The 20616-nt window shown below is 42.4% G+C and overlaps 1 protein-coding gene across 1 annotated transcript; it reads right to left on the bottom strand.

Annotated features, from left to right (window-relative positions):
- Positions 1-16846: 16846 nt before the first annotated feature.
- Positions 16847-19889, bottom strand: IL9 (interleukin 9; the record flags this gene model as incomplete). Its single annotated transcript, XM_081300826.1, has 5 exons — positions 16847-16966; positions 18086-18217; positions 19502-19534; positions 19620-19655; positions 19776-19889. 5 exons carry the CDS (start codon positions 19887-19889, stop codon positions 16847-16849), a joined length of 435 nt encoding a protein of 144 aa, XP_081156952.1.
- Positions 19890-20616: the final 727 nt, after the last annotated feature.

A 20616-nucleotide genomic window follows, 5' to 3' on the forward strand; every position in this document is an offset into this window, starting at 1 on the left:
GGGAAGGAGCAGAATAAGTGCATGTTACTCATTTTCTTTTTACAATATGAATTATGTACGCACAACTGCACGGGCAGTGAAGAGTCCAGAAGGATATGCACCAAGTTTAACAGTGGCTAATTCTGGGATGTGGAACTGGGGAAAGCTTGTCAATTTCTACTTTGATAATCATCTCTTTGTACATCAGTTAAGTGTCTCAGTTCTTACAGTGAGCTTATATTGTGTTATATTTTTTTTTAGATTAAAGCACACCTTTTTGCAGAGTACTTGCTGACACTTGTTTTTCAGGTCCCCAGCTGGTTATGACACACTGCCCACCCCTAGCAAGGCTCTGAGTGACAGCCCTTTGTCACCTCTGCCCCCCCCACCCATGATGGTCAGACACCACTTCCAACACATGTTCCTGTTCCCTTCCTCCACAAAAAGCCACAGGTCTTCCATAAATGCCATTAGAATGGTCCTTCTAGAATGGTCTCCCAACGTAGACAATCTCAAGATAGCCAGTCACTGGGAGGAGGGGTCAGCCAGCAGTGGCCTCTGCTTCCTCTTAGATTTTTCTGGAGAAGGTGATTTTTTTTGTTAAAAAAAATTGTTTGCTCTTTTTAGTTTTACATGACGGTAGAGTGTATTTTGACATACTATACATACATGGAATATTCCCATTCTTGTGGTTGTATGTGATGTGTAGTTACACTGGTTGTGTATTCATATATGAACATAGTAAAGTTGTATTCGATTCATTCTCCTGTCTTTCCTATCCATCGCACTCCTTTCCCTTCATTCCCCTTTATCTAATCCAGTGAACTCCTATTCTTCCCTCCCCATCCCTTATTGTGAGCAGGTGATCTTGTGGAACACATAGGGTCAACAACATAGGTCTTTTTCTTAATCAACATATCAGCACCTCTCTCTCTTTCAAAAAAAAAAAAAGTTTGAATCTGCAGCCCAGAGCTGCAATAGACATGGGGTGACAACATCAAAGACCCTGCCCTCAGGAAGCTTAGTATTCGGACAGGGGCAAAGGACAGCAAGTAGACAGTAAATGCTCAGTTAGGAAAGATGAGGGCTGATTATATTAAAGAAAAGGAACCAGAGTTGCTAATACCTGCAGAGCACCCCAACCCTCAACCAGCTGCTAACACCTCTAGGGATTTGCTCCTCCCTACACTGAAGTAGCTAATGATCACCCTTCTGCTAGGCTCTTTCCTGCCCTTGGGCAAGTAAACAGGGTAGAAAGTGGAGGTGTGGAGGGGGAGAGGAAATCTGACATCTATAAAAGAGATAAGACCACTCCCTCCCACAACACCTAGCTCTGGGCCTCCACTTCTCCCCAGAGGTCTGCTATCTCTGGGCTATCTCTCTTTTTGTTGTTTTTTTGTTTTGTTTTGTTTGGGGCACTCCCCAAGCCTATTCTGCATTTTATTTAGAGACAGGGTCTCACGGAGTTGCTTAGTTGCTTTTTGCTGAGGCTGGCTTTGAACTCTTAATCCTTCTGCCTCAGCCTCCCCAGCCACTGAGATTACAGGCATGCAACACTTTCTACTCTTGACTTGGCATTTCCCGGGTGTTTAATCTTCAACTCTGGGGGAACAAGGACCCGGTCCTGATTTCCAAAACCAGTATCAGTATCAGGCATTGATTTCTGTGCCATCATCTAGAATGTCTTTAAACAAATGACATGTGCTTTACAGAAATGCTAGAAACAGCAGAATTTCAAGTGAGGCACCAGTTTTGGTGTCTTGTCCAGGAGTTGAAGGGCTTCTGCCTTGGCCAGGGAGCTTTACTGGGAATAGCATTCGCCGTTCTACAGCAGTGATCTCAACAGGGACCTTTCTACTCTTAGAAATTACTGAAGACCTCAAAGAATTTCTCCTTATCTATCAATATTTACCAGAAACGAAAATTGTATATTTAAGAAATATTTATTCATTTAAAGTATAAAAACCTATTACATGTCAATATGAATAAAATAATTTGGGAAAATATTCCTTCCAAGCAAATATAATGAGAAGGTTTGCATGGGTTTCCATTTTTGAATGTCTGGTTTAAATAGAAGGCAGCTGAAGTCCCCTATCAGCTTCTGCTTTCAGTCTCTGTGAGGTCAGTAGACTTTGGAAAATTCCTTGTATGCTCATGGGGGAATGCCAGTGAAAAAAGGTAACATCTCAGGATTTTATAAACACTGTTTTGACCTCATGGGCCCCTTTGAGAACCACTGTCCTACAAAACAACAATAAAAAACCTGTCACCCAAAGGCTGAGAATAGCTTCCTTGGCTGACACATTGCAGAATCACCACTTGGTGGCAGCAGAGGTCAGCTAAACTCTCCCAGGTGCCTGCTCTGCAGATGCTGGCCTTGGCCTTGGCCAGGTGATGAAGCCCTGGGACTTTTACTGTTCCCTGTATTTCAATTTCCTGTAGTGTTGTCTTTTCCTGTCCCTGTGGTGGACAGAAACTCAGCTCTGCATTCCTGTCCCAGGTTTGTTTTGGCTACCAGCATGATCTCAAAAAAATTTGGCCCCTCTGGTCTGTTTTCCCATCTGTAAAATGGTCACACCTTTTCCCCTTCCCTATTATTCATTAAAGAAATTATTATTCAGTAAGAATCAAGGGAGAGCAGCAGACTACCAGGGGAGCCCAGCCCAGACCAGACCACCCACACCAGCCCACGTGGGACTCAGGCTCACAGTAGGCCCAGATCTATCCCTCTACCCATGGGGCAGACACCTGCTAGAGCCTAGCCTCTGGATCAGGACCACCCTTTTGACCACCAGACTACTGCGGGAGGTCAGGCCCTGCGGCCCAAACCTACCCACATCAGCTTACATGGGACCCAGGCTCACAGTAGGCCCAGGTCCACCCCTCAACCAGCAAGTACCTGCGCTAGCCCAGCCTCCAGCACAGGACTGCCTCTTCCGACCAGTGGACTACCACAGGAGCCCAGGCCTGGCCCAGATACGTCCACAGCAACTTGTGCAGGACCTAGGTCCAAGGTAGGTCCGAGTTTGCCCAGCCCCCCACCTGAGACCTAAGCCTAACCCACTTCCATCTTGGGACACTGCAGTCATCGCCATAGCCTTCCCCACACAGTAGCCCCTAACTTTGACAACAGACAGGGCCTACAAGCAGCTGCATCTCAGAGCAGGCATCCCAAAGGGAGTGTAAGGCCCACTCTTGCAGCTCCTTCTCTGTGAGACATTGCTTCCACCTTGGGGCACCTTAACTATTATCTCAAGTTACCTCTACTATTGCTGCCACCAACCTTAGATGCAGTAGCATACACTGAGGGACACCAGCAGGGTCTGGAAGCCCAACATCAAGGTGAGGTACAGACAATCTGCATGGGTACTACAAGAATATAGGGAAGAAACTGTAATATCTCAGATCCACACTGCAAGAAAGGAAGATACACAGACAACATGAAAAAAACAAGGGGGAAACGTGCCCCAAACAGACCAGGACACTATAATAACAGAACCTACGGACAGCGAAGTTGATGAAATGTCAGAGAAGGAGTTCAGAAGGTTCATAATTAAAATGATCTGTGAATTAAAGAATGGCCTAAATGAGCAAAGACAGGCAAAAATTGATCATTCCAACAAAGAGATAAGACAGCAAATATAGGTAGCAAAAGATTACTTCAAGAGAGAGAGATAGAGACTGAAGAAAATCAGTCAGAAATCCTTGAAATGAAGAATACAATAAATCAAATAAAAAACTCAATGGAAAGCATAACCAATGACTAGATTACTTGGAATAAAGAATGTCAGATAATAGACCACAACACTATAATTTTGGGTGACTTTAACACACCTCTTTCCTCACTAGATAAATCCTCCAAACAAAAGCTGAACAAAGAAACTATAGAACTCAATAATACAATCAATAACTTAGACTTAACTGACATATATAGAATATTTCATCTTTTTATGAGAGAATATACTTTCTTCTCAGCAGCACAAGTATTCTTCTCTAAAATAGACCAAATCCTATGCCACAAAGCAACCCTTAGCAAATGTAAAAAAGTAGAGATACTACCCCGCATTCTATCAGATCATAATGGAGTGAAATTAGAAATCAATGATAAAATAAGAAATAAAATCCACTCCAACACCTGGAGACTAAATAATATGCTACTGAATGAACAATGGGTTGCAGAAGACATCAAGAAGGTGACTAAAAAATGTTTAGAGGTGAATGAGAACACAACATATTGAAATCTCTGGGACACTCTGAAAGCAGTTCTAAGAGAAAAGTTCATTGCATGGAGTTCATTCCTTAAAAGAAGAAAAAGTCAACAAATAAATAACTTAACATTACATCTTAAAGCCCTAGAAAAAGAACAAATCAACATCAAAAGCAGAAGACAGGAAATAATTAAAATCAGAGCTCACATCAATGAATTTGAAACAAAAGAAACAATTGAAAAAGTTGACAGAACAAAAAGTTGGTTCTTTGAAAAATAAATAAAATTAACAGACCCTTAGCCATGCTAATGAAGAGAAGGAGAGGGAAAACTCAAATTACTAACACATGTGATGAAAAAGGAAATATCACAACAGACACTACAGAAATACAGAAGATAATTAGAAATTATTTTGAAAACTTGTACTCCAATAAAATAGAAAATATCGAAGACATTGACAAATTTCTAGAGTCATATAATTTGCCCAAATTGAATCAAGATGATATACACAACTTAAACAGATCAATTTCAAGTGACAAAATAGAAGACATCAACAAAAGTCTACCAACCAAGAAAAGCCCAGTACAGGATGGATACACAGCCAAGTTCTACAAGACCTTTAAAGAAGAACTAAGACTAATACTCTTCAATTTATTCCAGGAAATAGAAAAAGAGGGACCACTTACAAACTCATTCTAAGAGGGCAATATCACCCTGATTCCAAAACCAGGCAAAGACACATCAAAAAAAAAAAAAAAAGAAAGAAAGAAAACTTCAGACCAATATCTCTAATGATCATAGATGCAAAAATTCTCAATAAAATTCTGGCAAATCAAATACAAAAACATATACAAAAGATTGTGCACCATGATCAAGTGGGGTTCATCCCAAGGATGCAAGTTTGGTTCAACATACAGAAATTAATCAATGTAATTCATTGATTAAAGATAAGAATCAAATGATAATCTCATTAGATGCAGAAAAAGCATTTGACAAAATACAGCACCCTGTTAGGTTCAAAACACTAGAAAAACTAGGGATAACTGGAACCTATCTTAACATCATTAAGGCTATCTGTGCTAAACCCTAGGCCAACATCATTCTAAATGGAGAAAAATTGAAGGCATTCCCCCTAAAAACTGGAACAAGACAGGGATGCCTTCTTTCACCACTTCTATTTAACAGTTCTTGAAACACTGGCCAGAGCAATTAGACAGATGAAAGAAATCAAAGGGATACACATAGGAAAATAAGAACTCAAATTGGCACTATTTGCTGATGATATGATTCTATACCTAGAAGACCCTAGAAGTTCCACCAGAAAACTTCTAGAACTAGTAAATTAATTTAGCAAAGAAGCAGGATATAAAATCAACACCCATAAATGAAAAGCATTTCTGAATATCAGTGACAAATCCTCAGAAAGGGAAACTAGGAAAACTACTCCATTTACAATAGCCTCAAAAAAAATACTTGGGAATCAACTTAACAAAAGAGGTGAAAGATCTATATAATAAAAATTACAAAACCCTAAAGAAAGAAGTTAAAGAAGACCTTAGAAGATGGAAAGATCTACCTTGCTCTTGGATAGGCAGAATCAATATTATCAAAATGACCATACTTCCAAAAGCACTGTACAGATTTAATGCAATTCTGATCAAAATCCCAATGATATTCCTCATAGAAATATAAAAAGCAATCATGAAATTCATCTGAAAAAAATAAGAGATCCAGAATAGCTAAAGCAATTCTTAGCAAGAAGAGTGAAGCAGGTGGCATCACTATACCAGACCTTAAACTATACAACAGAGAAATAGTATCAAAAACAGCATGGTATTGGCACCCAAACAGATTGGTAGACCAATGGTACAGAATAGAGGACATAGAGACTAACCCACAAAATTACAATTATCTCATATACCACGCGGCCTGCGCAGTGGTTTCATTAATGAGGTTCTAGGCATAAAGTTAGTTAGAAGAGATCGAAATAAAACACACAGACCAGTTACCTTATTTATATTGCTAGGTCCGAGACGGCTCCCCTCTCTGGTTCCCACCTCTAACCGCCCAGCAGGGCAGCGAGGATTACTCAGGGCTAGCAGGAGAGAGAGACAGAGTGAACACACCTGGGAGTAGCTCTTTATTGGGGAACAAGAGATTCAGGGGAGAATTCCATCCAATGAAGGTTGAGGGGGGGCTGCACTCCAAGGTCAGGGTCAGTGATTGGGTCCCCGGGGTCAGTGGTCAGGCACACCCCCACACGGATGGGCTCTCTCATCAGGAAAGGGTCGGGAAAGCTTCGACAGAGCCAAAGCGCCTCAGGCCCTTAACAGGAGTCACCCAATCACGTGTCAGAATGGCTTCCCACATAGGTGCTGGGAAAACTGGAAATCCATATGCAACAAAATTAAATTAAACCCCTGTCTCTCACCATGCACAAAACTCAACTCAAAATGGATCAAGGACTTAGAAATAAAACCAGGGACCCTGCATCTAATAGAAGAAAAAAGTAGGCCCTCATCTCCATTATGTGGGATTAGGCCCCAACTTCCTTAATAAAACTCCTATAGCACAAGAATTAAAACCAAGAATCAATAAATGGGATGGGCTCAAACTAAAAAAGTTTCTTCTTAGCAAAAGAAATAATCTGTGAGGTGAATAGAGAGCCTACATCCTGGGAGCAAATCTTTACCCCTCACACACCAGATAGAGCACTAATGTCTGGGATATATAAAGAACTCAAAAAGCTAAACACACACACACACACAAAAATACCCCAAGCAATAAATGGGCCAAGGACCTGAACAGACATTTCTCAGAAGATGTTGTACAATCAATCAACAAATATATGAAAAAATTCTCATCATCTCTAGCAATCAGAGAAATGCAAATCAAAACTACTCTAAGATATCATTTCACTCCAGTCAGAATGGCAGCTATTATGAATACAAGCAACAATAAGTGTTGGTGGGGATGTGGGGACTTTGCTGGTGGGACTGCAAATTGGTGCAGCCAATATGGAAAGCAGTATGGAGATTTCTCGGAAATCTGGGAATGGAACCTCCATTTGACTCAGGTATCCCAATCCTTGGTCTATACCCAAAGGACTTAAAAATAGCATACTACAGGGACACAGCCACATCAGTGTTTATAGCAGCACAATTCACAATAGCTAAACTGTGTAGCCAAACTAGATGCCCTTCAGTAGATGAATGGATTTAAAAATTTGGCATATATACACAATGGAATATTGCTCAGCAATAAAAGAGAATAAAATCATGGCATTTGCAGGTAAATGGATGGAGTTAGAGAAGATAATGCTAAGTGAAGTTAGCCAATCCCAAAAAACCGAATGCCAAATGTTTTCTCTGATATAAGGAGGCTGATCCATAGTGGGGTAGGGAGGGGGAGCATGGGAGGAATAGATGAACTCTAGATAGGGAGGAGAGGTTGGAGGGGAAGGGAGGGGGCAGGGGGCAGAAATGATGGTGGAATGTGATGGTCATTATTATCCATAGTACATGTATGAAGACACAAATTGGTGTAAATATACTTTGTATATAACCAGAAATATGAAAAATTGTGCTTTATATGTGCAGTAAGAATTGTAATGCATTCTGCTGTTATCTATAAATTTTAAAAAATTAATTAAAAAAGGCAAATCAGTGGTGTCATTGAACTAGGAAAGGGGGTGGTAGTGTGAAGGGGAGGAGAGGAGGGAAAATGTGGGGAGGGAGAAAGAAGGAACGACAAAGGGGCATGAGGACTCTTTGTGATGATGGATATGTTCTCATGGGTGTACACATAGGTCAAAACTTATCAAATCGTATACATTTATTTGCCAATTAATAAAGCTGTTAAAAAATACCAAAAAAAGAATCAAGGATAAAAGTGGTTTTGCAGATTGCAAAATGCAAAACAGAGGTCAGGGAAGGCACAGAAGATGCTGATTTTTCTGGTTGCTTTCTGTCTCCTTCTTCTCTATGAGTCTAGGCTGTTTGTTTTTATAGGAAGCAGACCCAGGGTGCCTGCAGTGGTGTTCCCTGGGCCTGCTGTCTTAAAAACTATGAATGTGCGGTTCCTAGGCCCCTGGACTTCCAACATTCAATAAGCACACTTGGGATTGACACTGTCTTCGGATGCTCAGAATGCCTGGTGGATCATTGACTAAAGTTCTTCAAGGATCTGATGCCCACAGCTCTGCTCTTCTGGATTGACATTAAAGAAGTTCGTACAAAACATTTGCTCCTGTAGAGGAGTCCAGACCATGAGCACCAGGGAGCTAGAAATCTGTCTAGAGAGGAACTGCTTCCCTTCTCCACCTGCGCCTGAGCCCACTGGGTTCAGTACCCATCGCCAGTCACATGTACTGAAATGGCACCCCCTTTCTCCACAGAAAAGACTTAACTGTGCTTCTCCAGAATCTTCACCCAGTCTGATTTCAGGACTGTCAGCAAAAGAGTCTCTGCAAAAGAGTTCAATGTAGATAAACTTCCTATTTTCGGGTCGCCCTGTTTTACATGGCCACTGGCCAAGAAGATACCAGCACTCCAGGTGCTGGACACCCCCTTACTAGTTTTTCACAAACGTATCCAGTATAGTACTTTGAAGAAGTGTACAAACAAGGCCTCTGGCCTTGAGCTGGGCTTCACAGAGATGTGTACATTTTCAAAATAAGTTACAAATTGGCCCATGGGAACAGCTGGCAGGGGGAGGAAAGAAAGGGGAGAAGAAGCTCTCCCCTTCTCAGGTGTTGTCCTTGAAGGGTTAACTTGCCCAAAACATTGAAATAAAAAGCTGCTTTTATGTGAACTTCTGCAGACTGTGAACTTCTGAGCCCCTCCCCTTACATGCTGGGTATAAAACTCCGAAACTGCCTGAACTCGGGGTTCAGGGGATTAATTGATTACAGCAAAAGCTGTGCCCTCTGAACCTGGCTGCAGCCAAATAAAACTGTTTCCTGCTATCTTTGGTGCCTTGCCTTGTTTGTCCCTACAACAGTACCACCCGATATTTCTCCTGTCTCCTCTCAACACTGACCATATCTTTCCCTTCTGCTCCTCAAGATTGTGAGAACAGCAGCAGCTTCTCACCCAGAGCGCTGAGCTCAGCACCTGGCACTCGCTGCATGCTTATTAGTGGTTGTCAAGTGATTAAAACACCTCTCAGGTGTGCAGAAAATAAATGAAGCTTTTTTTCCCTCTACCTAAATTTAGGTGTTTTTTTCCCTCTTAATTCTCCATCTATCTGATGGCAGAAAAAGTAATTTTGTCATTTCAGGGTAAAACTTAGAAATTGCAACTGCTTAGTTCACAATTTTCTCCTTCCCCTGGAGGTGACCTTAGATTCTGGGATTTGGGATATGGGGAATGATCTGGATCTTGGGAGGTGCTCCGTCCTACCCTGGGCTGCTTCCTGAGTAGCCCTGGGCCCTGGCTTTGCCTCCATGGTGGCTTCTAATGGCATCAGCTTTACTCGCAGCTGTCCCCTGACCTTGTGGTCCAGGCTTGGTGTATCAGCCAACTCTGAGGCCTCTCTGCCCTTCGGGAAACCTTGGCCTCTCTACCGACACTTCCTGGGGATTGTGTGCAGGTAGCCCTCCCTACTTCACACCTGGGAGGTGTTGGGTGGTGGAAGCCATTCTCTTTTCAGATTGTCAACTCTCAGGACATTTAGGACATGCAAATCAGATGCCCTCCACTCTGTGTTCCTCCAGCCCCTGAGGCTGTGCTGGCAGCAGACAGATAGACCCTCTCCAAGGCACTCAGCAGCTTGCCCACAGCCTCACTAAGACTTCTCTTCTGTAGACATATCCCTAGGACTAGGAGCTTTTCCTTTGGAAAAGCAAAGGCCAAGAATTAATGTCTGTATTAATAATAAAAGAAAATGGTCATAATAGATACAGAAAAAAGCATTTGACAAAATCCAATATTAGTTCATGACAGACAGAATAAAAGGGAACTTTCTCAACCCAGTAAAGGGCACTTAGGAGAAGCCCACGGCCACCATTGTACTTACAGGTGAGAGACTGGATGTTTCCACTAATAACCTGAAGCAAACACGGATGCCCACCTGTACAACATTGGACTGGGGGTTCTAGCCAAGGCAGTTAGGTGAGAAAATGAAATAAAAGCCATCCAAATTGGAAGAAGAGAAATAAAGCACTTCTATTTGCAGATGATAGGGTCTCATACATACAAAGTCATATGGATCAACTCTCAATTAACTATTGAGTACTATAACATGAGGGCTGAACTCCTTGGGGCTCTCTGTATTCCGCTTTGCAGGGACAGGAGGTCTTGGTGCAGGGTGAGTAAGGGCAGCAGGATAGTGAGATGTGACAAAGTCAGGAGAGAAATTGTGGGGTTTAGATTTCACAATGTCCTCCTGCTTCATGTCACATAGACGGACTGATGGTGGGATGGACTGATAGGCAGATGGGCCAACTTCAAGGGTAGCACCAGCTGGGCTTGCCTATGGCCAACAGGAGGAAACCCTGGCCTGCCATCTCCTGGGAACAACTCTGGCTGGGGCCTGGCAATCTGGACCAGGCAGTGGCTTTGTCACATGTGAGCAAGTTATGTTATCTCTCTGGGACCCAGTCCCCTCATTTGTGCAGTGGGAATAATTTATATACAGTAATTAAATAAATACCTCATGGGGTTATTATGAAGATCCAACTAGATATTCCACAAAGCAGAGTTCCTGGTATATGGAAAACACTTAATAAATACTAGTTTTTCTTCTCTTTCCCCAAGGTGGCTTCTCCATTAGTCTCAACTTCCCTGGAATCCGGGACAGAGTCATGACAGCCCACCTCTCCGCAGGGGAACCTTCCTGAGAGGTTGCTTGCAGGAGTGAATCTTGTGAGTTATACAACTTTTGCAGGAAAGCTGGAGAAAGCACCAAATGGGCAGGTGTCAGGCTGTGGAATCTTAGATCTCTCTGGCCATCTCCTCTGGCAGCAGCTGGAGTGCTCAGGTTGTGATGCTCTTTAGGTGAGCATCGCTGAGGTGGGCCTCTCCCGAATGACTCACTAAGGAAGGTAAACTGCTCTGTGTAACATGATGCAGGTGGGCCTGGTGCCAGTCACTCCAAAATCGCAGATGTGGGAGAAGCCACCACCCACGCTGTCATGTTGTGGCTGGCCAGCCAGGGAGCTGCTGAATCCTCTGTCCCTCCTGGAGATACCCAGCCTGGCCCTAGAGCCGGTAAGTGAGTCTTCAGCTTGGAGAAAAGCTGTCTTGTTGACACAGCTCTCCAATCTCTTGAAACCATTCTGAAACCAAAACAGCTCAGCAAACTCAAGGTTGCTGTGACTCATTTGGCTCCACGGGAACCTTGACCACTTTGTGTGAATGCTCATGTGTTTTGCTGCAGAATATTGATGTGTTTAATTAGGAACTTTGCCCTGGGCCCTGCTGTGGGTACTGTGTAATATGTGGTGCATGAATTATGTATTTGCTTTGAGTTCTGAAACCCATCTGACCCTCCAGTTTCTGAAAAAGAGAGCATGCACTGGTATTAATCCTCAGGCAATGGTTGGAGGAAACACCACACACATATAAATAGGAGTAGAATGGAACATATGCAGGGTTTGAAACCAGAGCCTGCTGTGAATGACTCCCTGCTCTAGCTTTTATCAGATGTGGGATCTTGGAAACATCATCAAACCTAGAAAGCTTTGGTTTCCATAATTACAATGCAAAAATAATAATATCTACCTCCTATCATTAATAGGAGATTAAATTAGATGCTACATACTTTGGGCACAGAGCAAGTGTTTAAATATTAAGCATTGCTAATGAATAGCAATAAATGTGTTTCTTGCTAGACCTTTGGCTCAGTAACTGCTGTGTGTCATGCACAGAAGGGAAAATGCTGGGGAGGAAAGTCATCTTATTTGTGGGAATCCACAGGCAAGATAGCCCCATGTGGACACCCTGTTCAGTGCCTTGCACAGTCAGGAACCCAATGCTGGGAGCCCCCTGCATGAAGAGGGAGAGCATTGAGGACTCTGAATAGTGAAAATCTTAGAGATTATGTGCCATTGTCTCATTTATGGTACACTTCAAAAACTGAAATTGAGCAACAAAAATATCACTGATGGTAAATTTGAAATAAATATTAATGTAGAACAAATTAAAAAGAAGATTCAAAGTATAAAAAATTCTATTCTTTTGCAGGGTTCAGCTGCACACATCTATAAATCAGCCACTCTGGAGGCTGAGGCAGGAGGATCACAAGTTTGAGGCCAGCCTGGGCAACATCAAAAGAAACTGTCTCAGAATAAAAAATAAAAAGGACTAGGAATGTAGGTCAGTTGTAAGAGTGCCCTGGGTTCAATTCCTGTACCGCCCCCCCCCCAAAAAAAAAGAGGCTGGGGATAGAGCTCAGTTGGCAGAGTGCTTGCCTTGCATGTACAAGGCCCTGGGTTCAATCTCTAGCATGACAAAAAAAAGTATTATATTCTTTTGAGAAAAATAATAGGTGAATGATTAGTGATAATTAATGATATCAACATTATCAATAATAACAAGTTATACAATAAGCTCTAGATTTTGATTTCCAATCATTTTTAATATACCTGTACCAATTTCACTTAAGTATTTACAGAATTGAAAACTTAGAACTTACGTGGATCAAGTTTTCAGGAAGAAAAAATAGAGGAGATGCCGGGGATACACTACTACTAAGAGTTGGAACATGAATTCCCCTACCCACTATTATGAGAGATACTCCAAAAATTACCTCGATGGCACTTGTACCCATCCACCCCCTATCACCACCGCATAATGTTTCCCACTCCTCTTGGCAAGCTGTGTCAGCAGATGAGACTACAGTCAATAGGTGTGCGTCCCTGGCAAAAACGCTTGGTGGCCTTCAGCACTGAGGGAGGACACAGTTTAATACCAGTCGTCTTCTTCATAAAGTCTCTTGATGGAGAAATCCAGTGTGTTATGGTGTTATGCATATATATCTATATACGTATTCATCCAGAAATAAATGAGAACTTGTCTTTTTCTATCTCAACTAAGGTTAAGATGTTTATGACTGAATATTTGAATATCATCATGGACTTAAATAATAATAATAACCCATTCTCCTGACCTGAGCTCCCTTGGCTAAAACCCCATCTCAATCACCTCTCTGCAGGAGGGGGGTGGCTACAGGCAGAAGGTAAAACCTGTTCCCACTGTCGCCTCGAAACAGATACACAGCTGCAGGAACTGGGCTACAAATCTCACTCTTGGCCAAGGATATTTGCGGAGCAGGTCACATCTGGACATTGGTTGACATTGTAACTGATAAGAACAAAAGTGAAGCCAGGCAGTACCTGTGAGGGACTCTCTCGGGCTGCTCTGAACTTCCTATGTTATTGTGATGAAAAGAATCCAAGTACAGGGTAGCTCAACAGGGAGGGGAAGCAATTCTAATTTTGGCAAGGAAAATTCTCCACAGTAGACTTTGTCCTTTAAGAGCCTCTAAGTCCTGGGGCTGCAGATGTAGCTCTCTGGTAGAGTGCCTACTTAGTACCCCCAGCACTGCAAAAATTAAAAATTAAAAAAAAGGAAAAGCCTCTGAGTTTTTCCCATCCCTGTAAAACAGCAGGTTGTACAGAAAAGACTATTCTAATTGTTGTTAGACCACTTGATAGTGACCTTAACCCTGCCTCCATCTGTCCGTCACTCAGGCGGGAGGGCTGGTGGTCTGCCCCTTCCTAGGGGGCAGGTGGTGTGAACCCTGACCTGGGACTGCCTTGAGGTGTTGGAAAGGCATCCATGGTATTTTCTGGGTGCTTTCTCTTCTCTAGGTGTGCACGTTCTTGATCTGGACATCAGGTCCCACTGTGCTCTTGCATCTGGAAGGCCTTCATCCGCTTGGACCGTGTTTCCATACCACCTGCTCCATGCCAGCTCAGCACAGGCACCCAGGACATAGACCATAGCAGTGAACCAAAGAGTTCTCTGCCCTGGGGGAGCTGGCAGGTGAGCAGAGAGAAATGGTCAGTGAACAATAAACATGGTGAATTAATAGAGAGGTAGCATCTTGGAAGAGAAGGCAGCAAGCTGGTGGAACAGAGGCCAGGATGGGGCTGGGGTGGGCAGGAAGGAGAATCAAGGTGAGATGGATAGCCATAGCTACACTGGGCCAGCCACATGGCCTTGTTCAAGGCTCCCTGGAGTTGACCGCATTAGACCCTGATCCCAGCCAGGCCCTGAGCCAGCACATAATGGGTGTTATGGTTTGGATGCGAGGTGTCCTCCAGAAACTCACGTGTGAGACAATGCAAGAAGATTCAGAGGAGAAATGATTGGGTTGTGAGAGTCTTAACCCAATCAGTGATGCAATCCCCTGAAGGGATTAACTGAGTGGAAACTGAAGTGGTGGGGTGTGTCTGGAGGAGGTGGCAATTGAGGCATGGCTTTGGGTATATATTTTGTACCTCAAGAGTGCAGACTCTCTCTGCTTCGAGATCATGGTGATGTGAGCTGCTTCCCTCTGCCACACTCTCCTGCCCTGATGTTCAGCCTCACCTTGAGCCCCGAGGAATAGAGCTGGCCTTCTATAGACTAAGACCTCAAACCGTGAGCCCTCAAATAAACTATTCCTCCTCTATAATTGTTATGGTCAGGTCATTTAGTCACAGTGGCCAAAAAACTGACCAACACAGTGGGTGTTCACTGAAAGTCGTTGAGCTGACTAGACAGGATGAGCCCAGGGTTTATCTGCTTCATGCTCTGGGGCACTTTCCCAGTTCAGCTTCAAGCTCTTCACATTCATCCTCCAGCCACCTTCCTGAGAAGGCTCCCAGCATGTACGTGTGTGTGTGTGTGTGTGTGTGTGTGTGTGTGTGTGTGTGTATAATGTGTAATATATATATTCAATTTTTAAAATTTATTTTTTCTCTTTACATGATGGTAGCATGAATTTTGACATATCACACATACATGGAGTATAACTTCCCATTCTTGTGGTTGTGCATGATGTGGAGCTACACGGGTGGTATATTCATATATGAATATAGGAAAGTTATGTCCCATTCATTCTACTGTCTTGAACTCACCAAATGGAGGCCTTCTCCCCTTTGAGGAACAGAGACTCTGGGCAGTGCCCTGTGCCTCCCGGAAGGCAAGTGCTTAAACTTTCCCTAGTAGCAACCCTCAAGACTGCCCCCACATCGTCCTGCAGAAAAAAAATCTTGACACCACACACCTCAGAGCATTAATCTCCAGGATATATAAAGAACTCAAAAAACTTACCACCAAAAAATTAAAAAATAAATAATAACCTAATCAACAAATGGGCAAAGAAACTGAACAGACACTTCACAGAAGGGGAAATACAGTTGATCAACAAATATGTGAAAAAGTGTTCAACATCTCTAGCAATTAGGGAAATGCAAATCAAATGTACACTGTGACTTCATCTCACTCCAGTCAGAATGGCAACCATCAAGGACACAAGCAAGGGCTGGGGTTGTAGCTCCGTGGTAGAGCACTTGCCTAGCACGTGTGAGGCACTACGTTCAATCCTCAGCACCACATAAAAATAAATAAACAAAACAATGTTATTGTGTCCATCTACAACTAAAAAAAATTTTAAAAAGAATACAAGCAACAATAAATGTTGGCAAGGATGTAGGGTACACTTATGTAGTGCTGGTAGGACTGAAAATTGGTGCAATCACTCTTGAAAGCAGAAAACTTGGAATAGAACTAAGAAAACTTGGAATAGAACTATCATATGACCCAGTCATCCCACTCCTAGGTTTATACCCCAAGGACTTAAAATCAGCATACGAGAGTGACACAGCCACATCAATGTTTATAGGAGCTCAATTCACAATAGCTAAACTATGGAACCAACCTAGGTGTCCTTCAACGGATGAATAGATAAAGAAACTGTGGTATATATACATAATGGAATATTACTCAGCCTTAAAGAAGAATTAAATTATGGAATTTGCTGGTAAATGGATGGAACTGGGGAATATTATGCTAAGCGAAATAAGCCAATCCCATAAAACCAAAGGCTGAATGTTTTCTCTGATATGCAGTGCTAATTCACAATAAGTGTGGGGAAGAATAGAGGTATTTTGGATTAGACAAAGGGGAATAAAGGGAGAGGAGGGGAAATGGGGATAGGAATGATAGTAGAATGAATCGGACATTATTGCCCAATGTGCATATATAATTACGTGACCTGTATAACCCTACATCATGTACAACCAGATGAATGAGAAGTTATCTTTCATTTATGTATGATGTGTCAAAATGCATTCTACTGTCATCTATAACTAATTAGAACAAATTTTAAAAGTATAATTAAAAAAAATAACTGTACCCTTCAGTCCTGGTCATGGTTCAAGAGTCTCCAAGTCTATGCTCAGAATCATGCATCTTTTCGTTATGGGTTCTTTGATCCATTCTACCCCCTGACAAAGTCCAGGCAGCAAGGAATGAATAAGCAATGAACAAGCACTCCATGACTAGCTTGTGTTCTTTCCCCATAATATTTATTGCAAAATAAAGACAAAATTTTAAACAAATGACCACAACCGATTTCGATTTAGAGTAGCTTACTTGATATTTAATTTGCAACAATGTAAAGAGAAAGTCTTAAAATTCCATAAATAGAATAAATAATATTTCATTTTCACAGTTGGCCTTTCACCCCTGTCATCTTCTCTTTCTGGAATGTTTCCAGGAGACTCCTCAGAAATGTCTCCATGTTGCCTGGTGTGGTTTGGTTGCATGGCTGTTCACAGGAAAAAAACTGCAGATAGAAGTGGACAAGGATAGAGTAACTCAGCAATGTGGAACCAAGGAGCCCCGAGACCACCTGCCCAGAGCCTGAGAAAGGACAGCAGGAAGGGGCTCAAGATCTAGAGCAAATAGGCGGGGAGGTCCAGGCTGGCTAGCATTTCATGAACACATTGGATGTGCTTGGCTCTGGGCTAGGACTTCAAGGGTCTTTTCAAATATACATGGGGCCAGTAAATCCCCCCAGTTAGAAAGAACCTTTTCCTGGAATTTTTTGAGGGCTAAAATGCATCATTAACCATTTCAGTTGTCCTTCCAAGGTCATTTTATAACATAATAACTAAAAGTCAGACTTTGGGGAGGTCACATAGACCCAAGTTCAAATCTCAACTCTGCTACTTAGTAAATAGATAGCATCAGGCAACTTAGTTAACTTTCCGAAGCTTCAGTTTCCTCCTCTCTTCAAGGGAGGGTGATAAACCTAACAATTGTCCTAAGGCAGGTACTCAGTAAAAGAGTACATATTAAGCACTTAGAACTAGATTAGAAACACATACAACTAAACAGAGCTCTGGGCTTTCAGGCTTCTGTGCTCTCCGGCAAATGTGAATATAAAGGAAGGCAGGGAGGTCCGGCAGCGCCCACCCCAGCAACTAGGACTTATGCTGAAGAATGTATTGGTAGGCATCGAGGGCAGGTGGTGATCTGGGTGCGTTTTCCTTTAAAAATGTTTTTTAACCAATTAAGAATTCTCCTTTAACTTATAGGCCACCACAGCCATTTGGTTAGCAAATGGAATGTTTAAGATAATTTAGGATTGCGTGGGCTACAGCCCTGATTCTCCCGATTGTAGCTTCTAATTACAATCAGGATGGATTCTTTCATTATCCAGTAAGCAGGGAGAAGAAAATGGCCATGTTGGTGTCAGCGTTTCTTTTTCTTTTTTTTTTTTTTAAACTAGGCAACAATGAACTATCTGGGGCAGATCTCATTTTGATTCTATTGTTTCTGATTGAATTTCATGGATCTCCCTTTGTCAACCTTGAGCTACAATTCTAACCTGATCATCCTTTCTCATTCAATCAGAGCTAGCATTAACATTCACACAAAAATCATATTCACATAAACTCACTGGACACTTGTTGTTCTTTAGGATGGCAACCGATCTTTTCACCCGAAGGAAAACCTGCGAGAATTTTGTTTTCTGTGTGGCATTGGTCATCTGGGACAGCCCCTCCTGGAAGCACGGTGTGCTGCAGTTGTCCTGGCAAATAATACGGATTTGTGAAAAGAAATGCTCCCAGGACAATTTTGAGAAGGAATCACAAAGAGAATGGTTTTTAGAGAGTATTTTAACTTAACCAGTGTAACCGAGTTTGCACTATTTTTTGACAGGGCCCTTGTCAGTCTAGGAAACTATCTTCAATATTTCAAGATATAGCCAAGATTTCCAGCATGTTCCATCTAGGAAACATGGGGCCAGTAAGCCCTGGCAAACAAGTAGTTCTACTTTTTTCCACTGATGTCCCTCGCTTCAAGTATAGCCCCAGTGAGTTTGAAAGAATGGAAAAAGGAAAAGCCTTTTCACACCAGCCAATGGGATGTGGCAATGAATCAAGGCTGAAGTCCTGCACAGAGGGCTGGACAGGGCTGTGCTTTTTATGCATAGTTCTGCTTTGCTTCTTCTCAAATAATGGATAGCCCACGAAGCATGTGATTTTGACTTCTTCTGGGATGAAAAGCTTAGGTTCTTCCAGCCCAGCTTGAGAGAGAGAGAGAGAGAGAGAGAGAGAGAGAGAGAGAGAGAGAGAGATAGAGAGAGAGAGAGGAGGGAGAAAGCACTGTCTCCTGGGGTCAGTCCCCTCACCTTACCAAGGGCTGGAATTAGGAATCAGAACATTCCTTCCCCTTCCCTCCCACCAAAGTGGGGAGCTTCTCTCTGGAAGCCCCTGGCAGCCCTGCCACCCACCACCTCAGACATGCTGTTCTCCTAGGGGGTGGTTCAAACCATGGGACAGCCACCTAAATCAGTTAGGGAGACTTTTGGGAACAAGGAGGGAGGCAGAGGGAGAAGGGAAAGGGGGGGGGGGAAGAAGAAAGGAGGGAGGAGACGTAGAAGACAGGTAATGCCAGATAAAAGATAGAGTGAGCATTTTGCTTACATTGTTCCATAACCCTATAGTTATCAGCAAGTGGATTAGAAAACAGTATGACTCGACCTATACGTGATTCATTATATTCTTAGTTCCAGTTTGATTTCATTGGGCACATGGCCAATCATCTAAAAAGTAGTCAATATATATTTTTAAATACTGAAAAGCATTCAAATTTCTCAAGGGCCATAAAATAAAGTACAAAGAAATGTATATAGTGTATAATTTCAAAATCTTGGTTGTAAGAGGGAATATTAATCTGTATTAATGTCAGGGTGTTTTCCATTAAGGAATAATTTCTAATTTAAAATATCAAATATAGCTATTTATTTTTACTTCAAAGTTTAAAAACCCAGAATCAAGATTATCTACCCCGCACCCTGCCCCATACTTACAGAAGGGATGGGCAGACACAAACAACTGGTTACCTGAAAAAGAGAAATTTCTGAGTGAAGATTCCAGATACAAACACTGAAATTACTTTAGAAAGTTCTCAAAAGAGCGTTCACTCACATTGGCGCTGCAGCTGCATTTCGAGTTTGAGTCTTCCTAGAGTGGGTAAGGACATGATAAGTCACAGTGAATGGTGTGCTTTTCATCGCCTGGAGGGACCTACCGCCATGCCTGCCTCAATCTTTCCCACAGGATCCCTGCAGCCCAGCAGCCTACCTTCAGCTTCTTGAGGAGGAAGTCAACATCCCTGATTCCTGCCGAGGTGGAACACCTCTGGCTGGCCACAGAGCACAAGAGCAGGGTGGAGGCGAGGATGGTGCCCAGAAGCATCTTGACTGGGAACTGGAGCTCGGCTTGCAGACACCTTCCAATCTACTCCTATTTAAAGCTCCTTTCAAACAGGGAAAACCCCTGACATCAAACTGATACCAAGGGCCCACTTTTTCTCTGTAAGTTGGGGCGACTTGATATTAAAAAAAAAATCACACTGAGTCACTTGACAAAGATTATGTGGTGCCAGGAAATATCATTCCTCAGAAAAGATACTTTTCAAAAGGTTGCGTTTTGAAATACTGAAGGAAAAGTTAAAGATCTAAAAATCATAATTTTCTTTCTTATTTTTTTTTTAAAGATACGGATTCTGGTTGTGAGAGTTAGAAGACTTTCCATGAAAGCTCAGGTCTGTGTTTTCCCTTTTTACATCATTGAAAATGCTGATGTAATAGCCAGTCCTGGGTGTTGAAATGGATGATGAGTGACAGGGCAGGATACACTTCCATCTGTTAGGGTTTTCCTTTAGGAACTGTGGCCTTGACCTTACTACACTTTATTACCAAATCTTCATGCCTTTCAGGCCCTGGGTGAAATTCCTGTGCAAATTTGACAAGAATTCTTATGAGCAGGTGTATGAAATAGGAAATTTTCTTTTTCTTTTCTTTTTTTACAAATGTTTTATTAGAGATGAATATTTTATTTTAATGCATTATAGTTAAAAATAATATTGATACAAGAGTGGAATATAATTTGCTCCAATTCAGTTCCCAGCACTTCCCCTTTC

This window comes from Spermophilus citellus (genome assembly GCF_964194105.1).
Source record: "Spermophilus citellus genome assembly, chromosome: 1".
NCBI classification, from domain to species: domain Eukaryota; kingdom Metazoa; phylum Chordata; class Mammalia; order Rodentia; family Sciuridae; genus Spermophilus; species Spermophilus citellus.